The 15,056-nt window shown below is 42.5% G+C and overlaps 2 protein-coding genes across 9 annotated transcripts in view; one reads left to right on the forward strand and one right to left on the reverse strand.

Moving 5' to 3' along the window:
• Nucleotides 1–2,651, forward strand: part of ZNF567 (zinc finger protein 567) — a 29,820-nt gene extending 27,169 nt beyond the window's left edge. For all 8 annotated transcript variants that reach the window (XM_062176172.1, XM_062176171.1, XM_062176175.1 and 5 more), the window contains one exon: nt 385–2,651. In XM_062176172.1, the coding sequence (XP_062032156.1) occupies nt 385–2,117 (1,733 nt within the window). In that variant the 3' untranslated portion in view covers nt 2,118–2,651. The remainder of the gene's footprint in view (nt 1–384) is intronic.
• Nucleotides 1–15,056, reverse strand: part of ZNF146 (zinc finger protein 146) — a 59,952-nt gene that overhangs the window by 15,207 nt on the left and 29,689 nt on the right. The gene's annotated exons all lie outside the window — the stretch shown is intronic.

Here is a 15,056-nt window from a genome sequence, read left to right on the forward strand (position 1 = left end):
GGGATCCATATATGAAAATATAGGCATTCTGTGTACTCCAAAAGTAATCCTTCCTCTAATATTTTCTTTGAACAAACATTACTACTAGTTCTTTTTGTCTTAGCGTTTTATGCCCTTGATAGATTCACCTTATTTTCTTTGAATCCACATATCTAACCATCAATCCCTTTTCCACATTCTTTGACTTCTGTTTGGCTTTCTGTATGAGGTTCTGTTGCAGGGTGGACAACATGTTTCAAGGATCATTGCTTATTTTTTCATCTGTTTCCCATCGAAGCAAGAGTTTTTGTTTAAGTTTAATGTTTATTTTCCAGGTAGGGAGTAATTTATCCTGGGTCTTTGTGTGAAGATTCATAAGTTGTTATTAATTATATTCTTTTCTAGAAGAAAATTGGAAAACTGAAGACTTTTTAGTAAAATTCAAGGAACATAAAGATAAATATTCCAGATCAATTGTATGCATCAGCCATAAGAAACCAGTTAAAGAGAAGAGTAACATATATGAAAAGTCAAAATCAATCATTCTAGGCAAAAACTCTGTTAATTCAAAAATATTACCTCCTGAATATGATACTCATGGAAAGATTTTGGAAAGTGTTTCAGAATTAATCATCAGTAATCTAAGTCCTGCAAGAAAGAGACTTAGTGAGTATAATGGATATGGGAACTCACTCCTCAGTATGAAGCAAGAGAAAGCCCATCATCAAGTCAGATCCCATAATCAGAATATCAGGGCTTTCAGTCATAATGAAGGGCTTATGCAGTATCAGAAGATGGGAACTCCAGCTCAATCATTTGGATATGATGAAAGTGAGAAACCATTCCTTAAAAGGGGAGGCTTAATTCCAGTTACACATAACAGAGCATACAGAGGGGAAAACTCATCTGTGTTCAATAAAAAGAGAAGAGCAACTAATATTGAAAAAAAACATACATGCTCTGAGTGTGGGAAATCCTTCTGCAGGAAGTCAGTATTGATTCTGCATCAGGGAATTCACACAGAGGAAAAACCCTATCAGTGTCATCAGTGTGGAAATGCATTTAGAAGGAAGTCATATCTCATTGATCACCAAAGAACTCACACAGGAGAGAAACCCTTTGTTTGTAATGAATGTGGAAAGTCTTTCCGTTTAAAGACAGCTCTCACTGATCATCAGCGAACACATACAGGGGAGAAATCATATGAATGTCCACAATGTAGGAATGCCTTCCGATTGAAGTCACACCTCATTCGTCACCAGAGAACTCATACAGGAGAGAAACCATATGAATGTAATGACTGCGGGAAGTCCTTCCGTCAGAAGACAACACTGTCTCTACATCAGAGGATTCATACTGGGGAGAAACCCTATATTTGTAAAGAATGTGGGAAGTCTTTTCACCAGAAGGCAAACCTTACTGTCCATCAGAGAACTCACACAGGGGAGAAGCCATATATTTGTAATGAGTGTGGGAAATCCTTCTCCCAAAAGACAACCCTTGCTCTTCATGAGAAAACTCATAATGAGGAGAAACCTTATATTTGTAATGAATGTGGAAAGTCCTTCCGCCAGAAGACAACTCTTGTAGCACATCAGAGAACACACACAGGAGAGAAATCTTATGAATGTCCTCACTGTGGGAAGGCCTTTAGAATGAAGTCATACCTCATTGATCACCACAGGACTCATACAGGGGAAAAACCATATGAATGTAATGAATGTGGGAAGTCATTCAGTCAGAAGACAAATCTCAATCTGCATCAGAGAATTCACACAGGGGAGAAACCCTATATCTGTAATGAATGTGGGAAGTCCTTTCGCCAGAAGGCAACCCTCACTGTACACCAGAAAATACATACAGGGCAGAAATCCTATGAATGTCCTCAATGTGGGAAAGCTTTTAGTAGGAAGTCGTATCTCATTCATCATCAAAGAACTCACACGGGAGAGAAACCATATAAATGTAATGAATGTGGAAAGTGCTTCCGCCAGAAGACGAATCTCATTGTACATCAGAGAACTCACACAGGTGAGAAGCCCTATGTTTGTAATGAGTGTGGTAAGTCCTTTAGTTATAAGAGAAATCTCATTGTCCATCAGAGAACTCACAAGGCAGAAAATATGGAAATGCAATAAATGATTTGATTTCTTTGTGAAGTCTTCCCAAGTTATTGTTAACTTTTAAGGTTTTTTAAAGAAAGCATGTTTTACAGTTTCATGTAATTTTAATCACAAACGTAATCATGGTTAAGTACCATATCACATAACTACTGTTTATTAGTGAATAAAATGGGTGTAATCATTTTAGTGAAGTCTTACAGCTATGAAATATTTTTTAAAGTTTTTAACTCATACTTTATTTTTTAAAAAATACATGCAGAGGCAAATTATGAAGTGGTTATAAGCATCGGTTTCTCCAGATGAGAAACAAAATAGCTATGAACTATTTCTCATTGTACTCTGTGTAATAAAGAGTAGTTAGTTTCTTTTCCAAAGATTACCACTTCCCTGGCTTAAAATGTCATAAAGTAGTTTTTTGCATGTTTTATATATGATCATACATCATGAATGTGTCTTGCTTCACTCAACATTTTAAAGACTTGTACATTATTGCATGTGGCAGTAGTGTATTCATTTTAATTTTGTATGCTATTCCATTTTAAGAATATATTGGCTATTTATCCTATTGCTGGATATTTGTATTTTTTTATAATTTTCTGTTATAATAAAAATACTACTATACGTATTTATATATTTTGGTTTTTGTGTTTGTATTTATGTTTGATTTATACCTAGGACTCGAGTTACTCAGTCCAAGGGTACTTATAAGTCTTTTCAATTAGAGTAGATACTAGCAAACATCCAGAAGTTTCTCAACATAAAATTATTCATTTTAGAGATGAACAACTCTAAATGTAATCATTGTAGACAGGTCTTTAGTAGGGATCCAAACTGGAAAAATTCAACTAAAAAGAAACCTAATAATTGTGTTACTGTAGAAGACCATTCTGTATATATGGACTCAAATATAAAATCCTTTACCTATAACTCAACACTTAGACAAAACTAGATCATTCATATTTGACGGAAATCCTACAGGTCTCATTATGTAAAGATACATTTAGCAATAGCTTAGCTTGTATCTGATTCAACATCAAAGAATTCATGCAAGAGAAAGGGATTAGGAGAAGGGAGATGCACTAGTAAAATTAGAGTGAACAGAAATCACAAAAGAGAATTGTGAAAAATATTTTCTTATACTTTAATCTGCCTCAAAGGAAATGTGGGTTTTTAAAAACTCAAATAGAAAATAGCAAAATTTTGATGTTTGAAAATTAGAAACCTGCTAAGATAATAACTTCTTCAGCATTGTAAGAATAGTATACTCAACAACATTAACTATATTACTGAAGGCCCTCTTTGAGAATGATCATTTATAACCAAATTTACAGCATATGAACATGATGTCGTTGTGTGTAGGCACTGAAATAAACGTTTATTTTTTTAAATGGACAACTATAAGCCATATCTGAAAGATCAGGAATACAGGACATGGTTCTGGCCTACGGAAAGGGACCACAATTGTTAACATAAAAGCATTTCCACATGCTTTTCAGTCCTGCTCTCAAATATTTAGTGCAAGAAACAGTGATAAGGAAAAACACATGATAAAAACTTAGACTTGATAGTGGCATAAGGTAAAATATGTAATTCCTTATCTGAGTAAAACCTCAATGAATTTTAGCCCTATTTGTAATTATGTTTAGAGGGGGTATGATGAGAACAGGCAGGATGAACATAGAGTGAAATAATTAAAACAAATAGGTAAGGTCACAGGACTTACATTCAGAACTGTGAGGATCTAGGGCTTATTTCATTTGAAAATAAATTTATTTCTAGATGATTAAATATTGTAATACTTTCAATGGTGACTAACAAGAATTGTATTAATGAGCAAAGATGCAAGTCACTCATTTTCCTGGGTGAGTAATGAATGGTGAGAATGGGCTGAGTATTGTGGCTTCAAGTCCTGAACTGATGCTCTTGAACACCTTCCCAGATGTTTCACTATGTGACACAAAAAGTAAAAAGTATTTGTGGCATCCCTACATGTGCCATCCTCCTCTTGACTTATTGGTTATATCATCAAATAGCTATGTTCTGCGGAACATTGTATCCACACTACCATTTTATTTTTTGGTATTTATTTATTTGAAAGAATTAGAAGGACAGAGAGAGATCTTCCATCTGCTGGTTCACTTCCCAAATGGGCACTAGGGCCAGGGCTGAGCCAGGCAGAAGCCAGGAGCTTTAACTGGGTCTTCCACATAGGTGGCAGGGACTCAAACACTTGGGCCATCCTCCACTGCATTTCCCAGGCCATTAGCAGGGAGCTGGATTGAAAGTAGAGCGGCCGGTGCCGCGGCTCAATAGGCTAATCCGCCTGCGGCGCCGGCACACCGTGTTCTAGTTCCGGTCAGGGCACCAGATTATGTCCCGGTTGCCCCTCTTCCAGGCCAGCTCTCTGCTGTGACCTGGGAGTGCAGTGGAGGATGGCCCAAGTGCTTGGGCCCTGCACCCGATGGGAGACCAGGAGGAAGCACCTGGCTCCTGGCTTCGGATCAGCGTGGTGCGCCGGCCGCGGTGGCCATTGGAGGGTGGACCAACGGCAAAGGAAAACCTTTCTCTCACTGTCCACTCTGCCTGTCAAAAAAAAAAAAAAAAAAGTGGAGCAACTGGGACACAAACCATCACCCATATGGGATACCATTGTTGGAGTTGGTAGCTTTACCTGCTATGCCACAACACCAGCCCCACAATTTATTTTTATAAATAGGACATGGATTCATGTTTTATATCTTTTACGTGCAAAGAACTAGAAATTAGGGTGTACTAATGGACACTTTCTTAAATAGCTAAACTTTTTTGAAAGATTTAATTATCTCAAAGATTTACAGAGAAGTAGAGCCAAAGAGAGAGAGGTCATCCACTCCGCTGGTTCACTCCCCAAATGACTGTAATTGGCAGAGCTGAGCTGATCTGGAGCCAGGAGTTTCTTCCAGGTCTCCCATGGCTGCTACAGGGGCCCAAGGACTCGGGCTATCTTCTGCTTTTGCAGGCCATACCGAGAGCTGGATAGGAAGAGAAGCAGCCAGGACACGAACTGGCATCCATGTGGGATGCCGGTGGTGCAGGCCAGGGCTTTAACTGCTGTGCCATAGTGCTGGCCCCCTTAAATAGCTAAACTTTAAAAGTACAATTATAAACCTACAGATGATCAAGGATGTTTTCTTATCTAAGGAAATTCCCAGTATAGGCTATGTAAATAAGTTCTGATTATTTGTATAGTAATCTTTGGACATTTCCACATTTGTGCTCAAAGTTTTAAGTTTCAACATGTCCTCTGTGTGGAAAATTTTTAACTTGGGACTAGTGTTGTGGAGCATCAGGTAAAGCTGCCATGTGTAATGCTGGTATGCCATATGGGCAACAGTTCAAGTCCTGGCTGCTCCACTTCCGATCCAGCTCCCTGATAATGGCCTGAGAAAGCAGCAGATGGTCCAAATGCTTGGGGCCCTACCCATAACATAGGAGACCTGGAAGAAACTCCTGGCTTTGGTCTGGCCCAGCCCTGGTGGTTGCAGCCATTTGGGGAGTGAACCAGCAGAATAGAAGATCCATTTCCCTCTCCCTCTCCTCCTCCCACCCTCTCACTCCTCCTTTTCAAATAAATAAACCATTTAAAAAAAGTTTCTTATGAAATCCATGGTTGCATCATGGTAATTCTATACTTTTTCAAAAAATAAATAAAAAGAGCCAGTGTTGTGTAGCAGGTTAAGCTGCTGCTAATGATGCCAGAATCCTGTATGGACACTGGTTTGTGTGCCAGCTGTTCCACTTCTGATCCAGCTCCCTGCTGATGCACCTGGGAAAGCCGCAGGAGATGGCCGCCAAATGCTTGGCCCCTGCTACCCTTGTGGGAGACCAGGAAGGTGGCTCCTGGCTTCAGCCTGGCCCAGCCCTGGCCATTGTGGCCATCTGGGGAATGAACCAGTAGATGGAAGATCTCTCTCCCCCTCTCTCCGAGTTTCAAATAAATAAATCTTTTAAAAAATAATTCTAGGGGCTGGTGCTGCAGAATAGCGGGTAAAGCTACCACCGGCAGTGCTGGCATCCCATATGGGCACCAATTCAAGTCCCGACTACTCCACTTCCAATCCAGCTATCTGCTGTGGCCTGAGAAAGCAGTAGAAGATGGCCCAAGTACTTGGACCTCTGCACCTGCATGGGAGACATGGAAAAAGCTCAAGCCACTGCAGCCATTCGGGGAGTGAAATGGCAGGTGGAAGACCTCTATCTGCGTCTCCCTCTGTAACTTTGCCTTTAGAATACATCTTTTAAAAATAATTCTAATTTTTTAAGCAACTGCACATTGTTCCACTGCAGCATCACTATTCAACATTCTCAATGGCGATATACAAGGACTCATTTCATGACATCATAGCATCACTTATATTCCATTAAAAAATCATTAACATGACAACCATAGTAGGTGTAAAGTGGTATCATGATATTTATTTGCATGTCCCCAATTAATAATGTAGGTATCCTTCATTCTTGGAAAACTTTGGATTAATACTTATTTCTTCCAGTGCCTCAAAATATGTCATTTCTATCTGTGGTTTCTCATAAGAAATCTGCACTTGCAGGTTTTCCCCCCTCTCAAAAGTAAGGGACTTTTCTCTTGATATTTTCAAGAGTTTTATGTGATCTTTAGTTTTTCTGAAGTCCAACTATTATGTGTTGTGTTGCTCTGGGTGGAGGAGGATGAAAATTGTTGAATGTGCAGTTTCTTCAGTCTGTTTGTCTTTAACCAACTTGGAGGGGGGATTTCTAATCATTATTTCAGTACTTTTCCAACCCTTTTTTTCTTTAAGATTTTCAGTACAGTGAATGTTATATCTTCTGTTCCTGAGCCATCCTACCACACACACACCTGTTTCGTCTCTCTTGTTCAGATTGAGTAATCTCTATTGTCGTATATTACAGGTCACTGACTGTTTCCTTTGTCCTTTCCATTTCTTCTCTTTGTCCTCCATGGAGCTTATTTCAATTGTATTTCCCAAATTACTCTGTTTATCTTGTATACATTCTAATTTCTTTTCTGGACATCCAAGTTCTGTTGAGACTTTGTTTTCTATTTGTTTCAAATGTGGTTATGATCAAGAACTTTTATGACATCTCCTTTCTATATTAAGCAAGAGTCTAACATCTCTTTCCTCTCTATGCTTTTTATTAATGTTTATTTTCATCTACTTGAAAGGCAGAGGGAGAGACACACACACACAGACATCTTCTATCCACTGGTTCACTCCCCAAATGCCACAAAAGTCAAGGGCTGGACCAGGCTGAACCCAGAAGCCCAGAACTCCATCTGTGTCTCCCACATAGGTGGCAGGAACAAGAACTTAAACCATAATCTGCTATTTTCCAGGATGCATTACCAAGAAGCTGGATCAGAAGTCAAGTAGCTAGGACTCAGACTGGCTGATATAGGATGTAGGCATTCCATTGACAACTTGCATCATTTATTCAGTGCTATATTAAACAGTGTATTGGAAGATAGATTAACTAATAGCTCCAAGCCTCCTAACAATTTAAATGAAAATTACAAAATGTTTGAGCATTCCAAGTTGTGGCTTAACCCCCCAGCATACCAGAAGGCCTTGCCACCGTGCTCTTTTGATTATCTTTTTTCACTATTGATTTCTAATTGAAATGTGGACAATTTGTCTATTATGACATTGTAAATATCTTATTTAAACATCTTTTAGCTGGCTTTCTCTGACACTGCTCTGGAGTAGAGGGTATGATGGGAGGGGGGAGTGTACCATTTTGTTAGGCACACCAGGATTAGAAATTCAGGTTTCTGGCCGGCGCCGCAGCTCACTAGGCTAATCCTCCGCCTTGCGGCGCCGGCACACCGGGTTCTAGTCCCGGTCGGGGCACCGATCCTGTCCCGGTTGCCCCTCTTCCAGGCCAGCTCTCTGCTGTGGCCAGGGAGTGCAGTGGAGGATGGCCCAAGTGCTTGGGCCCTGCACCCCATGGGAGATCAGGAGAAGCACCTGGCTCCTGGCTTCGGATCAGCGTGGTGCGCCGGCCGCAGCGCGCTACCGCGGCGCTACCGCGGTGAACCAACAGCAAAGGGAAGACCTTTCTCTCTGTCTCTCTCTCTCTCTGTCCACTCTGCCTGTCAAAAATAAAAAAATAAAATAAAAATAAAAATAAAAAAGAAATTCAGGTTTCTGCACTCTCTACTGACACCTGATAGGGTATTGCTCCTTACTATTAGGTATGAATGGGAGTTCTTTTGAAACCTCCTGGTTAAAAGATAGGTGTGTTGTTCACTTACCCTCCATATATACCACAAAGCAGGAGATGGCTGTGTTTGAGCTAAGAAGTGTTGAAGGTCTGACTGTACTACATCTGACACTGACACTGCACTGTGACACTGACCCAGCAGGTGATTTGAGGAACACCTTTTCATACTGAGTTAGGGGATGAAAAATCCAGAAGCCCACTTAATTGAGAGCTCAAATGACAATCCTGGTTCCATTCCATTCCATCTTCCTGAACTACCCTGGCAGGGACACTGAGGGTATTGCTATTGCTTGTTGAGAGTAGAAATCCAGGGTCCTTTCAGAGCCTCAATAGCATGGGTATGTGGCATCTTTTTCCAGGGGTCTTTGGCTGGAGTAGATCAGTTTCCCCACAGCCTCACCAACAGAGTGTATTGTCAAGTTTTGTTTTGTTTTTGTTTTTTTTTTTTTGTCAATCTTATAAGTACAAATGGCTTATCAGTATATTTTAGTTATATTTCTTAGTATGACTGAAGTGTAACATCTTCTCAACGTGTTAAAAAAACATTTTAACTTTCTGATCCATCATCTGTGGTGGGACTGCCACCAAGATGCAGATTTTCATAAAATCCGTTACGGGAATGACCATCTCACTTGAGCTTGAACCCTTGGATACAAAAGAAAATGTAAAGGTTGAGATCCAAGATAAGGATGGAATTCCTCCTGATCACAAATATTTATCTTTGCTGCCAAGCAACAGAAGATGTAAGAACTGTATCTGACTACAACATTCAAAAGGAGGATAATCTTCATCATGGTGCTGTTACAGAAGAAGTCTTAGACCACACCCAGGAAGTACTTAGAGTACTGTAAGGTGAAGGACAAGGAGTGCTGTAAGATGTGAAAGAATGGCAGAACTAGTCAGCTTGGTTGGGTGTGCCCTTCTGATGAATGCGTTTATTGCCAGTCACTTTAACAGACATTATTGTGGCAAATGTTTTCTTTTCTTTTTCTTTTTTTTCTTTTTCCTTTTTCTTTTTTTTTTTTTTGGACAGGCAGAGTTAGAGAGAGAAAGGTCTTCCTTCTATTGGTTCACCCCCAAAATGGCTGCCACGACCGGCATGCTGCACCAATCCGAATCCAGGTGCTTCCTCCTGGTCTCCCATGCGGGTGCAGGGCCCAAGGACTTGGGCCATCCTCAACTGCCCTCCCGGGCCACAGAAGAGAGCTGGACTGAAAGAGGAGCAACCGGGACAGAATCCAGCACCCCGACTGGGACTAGAACTCAGGGTGCCAGCATCACAGGGGGAGGATTAGCCTAGTTAGCCTCCACTGGCCTGTGGCAAATGTTTTCTAACTTACTGGTTTGACAAACTAAAAGAGAAGTAATTGTATATGAAGAGTTAATTAAAGATATGAACTAATATTTTAAAGAGAAAGAGATTTTAATATATTTTATGGATTGCCTAAAGGTAAAACAACTTTAAAACCTTAATACATTTCTTACAGTAGGGTGGGTGCATCCATTTTTTTTTTTTTTTTTGGACATGCAGAGTGGACACTGAGAGAGAGACAGAAAGAAAGGTCTTCCTTTACCGTTGGTTCACCCTCCAATGGCCGCTGTGGCCGGAGCACGGTGGCCAGCGCACCGTGCTGATCTGAAGCCAGGAGCCAGGTGTTTCCTCCTGGTCTCCCATGCGTGTGCAGGGGCCAAGGACTTGGGCCATCCTCCACTGCAGAGAGCTGGCCTGGAAGAGGGGCAACCAGGACAGAATCTGGCGCCCCGACCAGAACTAGAACCCAGGGTGCTGGCGCCGCAGGCGGAGGATTAGCCTAGTGAGCTGCAGCGCCGGCCAGGTGCATCCATTTTCAAACTGCTGTCTGTGAGTGGTAGAATTGAGCAAATAGTAAATGTAATGATAACTCATGAGCCAGGTCTCGGATTAGAGGAGAATACAAATATGAAATGGGAAAACGAAAGAAACAAACTTGTTAGGTAGCATTGGAATTTGATACATCAAGATGGTATTCTTTTAATATGGAATTATAGTAATATGTGTGTCTCCTAGCTCTGTCCATTATAAAGGCCTAGAAGCAGTGGCATCACAGTAGTAGCAGTAAGTACATCAGTGCCCTAGTCTTGCTTATCAACACCATTTGTACTCAGAGGAACTAAGGCTCATTGAAAAAACAGCTGATTTCAGGGCTGAGTTAAAAAAAGTACAAGGTGAAACTAGAATATGTCTTTGGTCTACAAAGTAAGGATAAGCTAAAAAAAATGATGGATATGTAGCCAAATGATAAAGAAAAACAAATCTACAGTAATGTATTGTAATCCATTAACTATTTTAAAAGGAATTTGTGAATTCATATGAAATAAAGGGACACACAAATAAAGGAACGATGGAGGGGTCAGATTTGGGGAGTAGCAGGTTTAAGCCACTGCCTGAAAAACCAGCATCCCAAACAGGTGCCAGTTCTTCTCCTAGCTACTCCTCTTCCAATCCAACTCCCTGATAATGGCCTGGGAAAGCAGCAGAGGATGGCCCACATACTTGGGTCCCTGTCATCCATGTGGGAGACCTGAATGAAGCTCCTGGCTCCTGGATTTGGATCAGCTCAGCTGAGCTCTAGCTGTTGTGGTCATTTGGTAAGTGAATCAGCGGATGGAAGACCTCTCTTTCTCTCTGGCTCTACCTCTCTCTGTAACTCTGTCTTTCAATAAATAAGTCTTTTAAAAAAATGAATGATGGGGACTGGTACTGTACGTAGCAGATAATGCCTCCACCTGTAATGCCAGCATCCCAAATGGGCACTAGTTCCTGTCCTGGCTGCTCCATTTCCAATCCATCTCTCTACTAATGTGCTTTGGAAAGCAGTGGAGGATGGCCCAAGTACTTAGGCTTCTGTACCCACGTGGGAGACCTGCATAAAGCTGCTGGTTCCTGGCTTCAGCTTGGCCCAGCCCTGGCCATTGTGGCCAGCGTACTGCCGCTGATCCGAAGCCAGGAGCCAGGTGCCTCCTCCTGGTCTCCCATGCGGGTGCACGGCCCAAACACCTGGGTCATCCTCCACTGCCTTCCCAGGCCACAGCAGAGAGCTGGACTGGAAGAGGAGAAACCGGGACAGAATCCAGAGCCCCAACAGGGACTAGAACCCTGGGTGCCGGTGCCAAAGGCTGAGGATTAGCCTAGTGAGCTCTGGCGCCAGCCAAAGTTTTTTTTTTTTTATAACTTGACAGTCAGAGTTACACACAGAGAGGAGAGGAAGAGAGAGAGAGAGAGGTCTTCCATCTGTTGGTTCACTCCCTAATTGGCCGCAACAGCCAGAGCTGCGCCGATATAAACCAGGAGCCAGGAGCTTCTTCTGGGTCTCCCACGTGGGTGCAGGGGCCCAAGGACTTGGGCCATCTTCTCCTGCTTTCCCAGGCCATAGCAGAGAGCTGCCGGGACTAGAACCGGCAGCCATAGGGGATGCCGGTGTTTCAGGCCAGGGCGTTAACCCACTGCACCACAACGCTAGCCCCTAAAAGGGAACTTTAACATGGAGAGATTTTGCATACTAGATCTAGGAGGTAGCAGATAGTTGGATTCCTGCTACCCATGTGGGAGATCCAGATTGAGTTCCTGGCTTGGACTTGCTCTGCCCTTGTTGTGGCCATTTGGGGAGTGAACCAGAAAATGAGAAATGTCTCTCTCTGCCTTACTTGTGACTCCACAAATATGTGCCTCTTTGGTGTATGAAAAAATACATCATTTATGAAATATTCTTGCAAAATTACTTAACCCAAACTTAAAAGGCAGTTAAGGGGAGGGACAGATTTCCATCTGCTGGTTCATTCTCCATTGTAAAGATATCTAATTGTTCTTGTGAGAATAGCTATAAACCTTTGTTAAGATAATTTAGCAAATAAGTATTAGTTACCCTTGTTCCTCTGAAGATCAGCAATAGTGACGTTTCCACCTGGGATCTCCAGCTGTGGAGCGGAGGTCCTCACTGTGGATGAGTTCAGCTGCAGGGCTGAGTTATCTGATAGTCCATCAGGCTGTCGGAATCGGCTGAGGGTAATGTTACAATTCTCACTAGGTATGTAATAACCATGAGCCAAATTTAGGCAAAAAACCCTTGTCAGTCAGGAAGTCACAGAAATCATGTAGCTGGATAATGAAGTCTACAGTGAACAAGGGGTAACTTTGATTTCATCCAATTGGGATATAGTTCCAAACAAGCCCCATCACACACAACCCTTTATGAGGATTTCCACTGCCTTTTTTTTTTAAGATTTATTTATTTTACTTGAAAGAGTTCCGGGGGGGGGGGGGGGGGAGGATATCTTCCATCCAATGGTTCACTCCCCAGATGGCCAAAACAGCTAGAGCTGCGCCAATCCAAAGCCAAGAGCTTCTTCTGGGTCTCCCATGTGGGTGCAGGGGTCCAAGCACTTGGGCCATCTTCTACTGCTTTCCCAGACCATAGCAGAGAGCTGGACCGCAAGTGAGGCAGCCAGGTTTTGAACCGGCACACATATGGAATGCCGGCCCTGCCACTGCCTTTTCAATAATGCTCTGACATGTACTTGCATGTTGAGATGCAAAATATAGAAACAGGGGCATGGGCATTAACAAGAGGTTTAACAGAGGAGTATAAAAAATTTGAGGACATAATTCAAAACTACCCCAGATGGTAATTACTCGTGGTATATCAGGGTGGGGAAGATAAGTTTCAAACTCCTTGTCAATCCTTCTTTTCACCTCCATGCTTTATACCTACCTTTCGAGACACTTAGTTCCTCCAATCTATGAGCTGTGGTAGTGATATGTTTATACCTTTTTTCTCTCTGCTATTCTTTCCTGCAAGCACTTTTATCTGAGCTTCTTCATTCTACTGTCAATGGACAGTGTTCCATCTCATTGCCATTTTTTTTTTTTTTTTTGGACAGGCAGAGTGGACAGTGACAGAGAGAGACAGAAAGGTCTTCCTTTGCCGTTGGTTCACCCTCCAATGGTCACCACGGCCGGCGCACTGTGGCTGGCGCACCGTGCTGATCCCAAGGCAGAAGCCAGGTGCTTATCCTGGTCTCCCATGGGGTGCAGGGCCCAAGGACTTGGGCCATCCTCCACTGCACTCCCGGGCCACAGCAGAGAGCTGGCCTGGAAGAGGGGCAACCGGGACAGAATCCGGCGCCCTGACCGGAACTAGAACCTGGTGTGTTGGCGCCACAAAGCGGAGGATTAGCCTATTGAGCCGCGGCGCTGGCCCTCATTGCTATCTTTGAAGTTTCTTGGGGCCGACGCTGTGGCATAGCAGGTAAAGCCACCTCCTGCAACCGGCATCCCATATGGGCACCAGTTTGAGTCCTGGCTGCTCCATGCCGATCCAGCTCTCTGCTATGTCCTGGGAAAGCAGGAGAAGATGGCCCAAGTCCTTGGGACCCTGCACCCAAGCGGGAAGACCCAGAGGAAGCTCCTTGCTGCTGGCTTCGGATTGGCGGAGCTCCGGGCGTTGCAGCCAGTCAGGGAGTGAACCAGCGGATGGAAGATATCTCTCTCTTTTTTTTGCCTCTGCTGTGTCTGTGTAACTCTTTCAAATAAATAAATAAATATTTTAAAAAAATTTGTTGACAAATCTCTTTTATCAGTTCATACCGCCCTCCCTTCCCAGTTACATAATATTAGGGAAGTTTCTGAAGGAAGCAGAAATAAATGCATCAATCCACTATTTAATACTCCTATGTCCTATTTGTATGTTTATGCCTCTGGTCGTTTTGTCCTTCTAAACATATAGACTTTTTATGAACTTCCTCTTTCATCTTGTTACTCATTTTCTGATTTTTTTCATTTTGCTGATTTCTGAGTTATAGAATCTTAATTTAAAAGCATACAAAGGTACACATACTAATCAAACGTTAATGTTCTACCCAAAGTTACACTATCCAGGAGTGTTGCACTATCTAGGAGTGCTTTCCTTTTCCTTACACTTTCCTTTTCAAAATCATAGGACAGGGGACAAAAGCTGGTTAGGGTGCAGAGAAAAGGGAAGCCATTATACACTACTGGGTGGAATGAAAATTAGTACAGCTGTTATGGAAGACAGTATATGGGTTCCTTAAAAAACTAAAAGCAGATCTACCATATGACCCAGCTATCTCACTTCTAAGTATATCAAAAGGAAGTTAAATTAGCATATGAAGAAATACCTTCAGGAGCTAGCATTGTGGCATAGAGATAAAGCCACTACCAGCAATGCCGGCATCCCACATGGGCACCAGTTCTAGTTCTGCCTGCTCCGCTTCCAATCCAGCTCCCTGCTAATGTGCTTAGGAAAGCAAAACAGTGGAAGATGGCTCAAGTGCTTGGGCGCCGGCACCCATGTAGGAGACCTGGAAGAAGCTCCTTGCTCTTGGCTTCAGTCTGACCCATTCCTGGCCGTCGTGGCTATTTGGGGAGTGAACCAGCAGATGAAAGCTCTCTCTCTGAAACTCTTTCAAATAAATATTTTTAAAAAGAAGAACTAAAGAAATACCTGCGCACTCAGGTTCATTGCAGCACCATGCAAAGTAGATAAGAGATGGAATAAACCTAGATGTCTATTGGTGGATGGATGAGTAAAGAAAATGTGGTGTGGCCAGCACTGTGGCATAGTGGGTAAAGCCACTGCCTGAAATGCCAGCATCCCATACAGGTGCCAGTTTGAGTTCCCAGCTGCTCCACTTCTG

Source organism: Lepus europaeus, chromosome 19 (assembly GCF_033115175.1).
Source record: "Lepus europaeus isolate LE1 chromosome 19, mLepTim1.pri, whole genome shotgun sequence".
Classification (NCBI taxonomy): domain Eukaryota; kingdom Metazoa; phylum Chordata; class Mammalia; order Lagomorpha; family Leporidae; genus Lepus; species Lepus europaeus.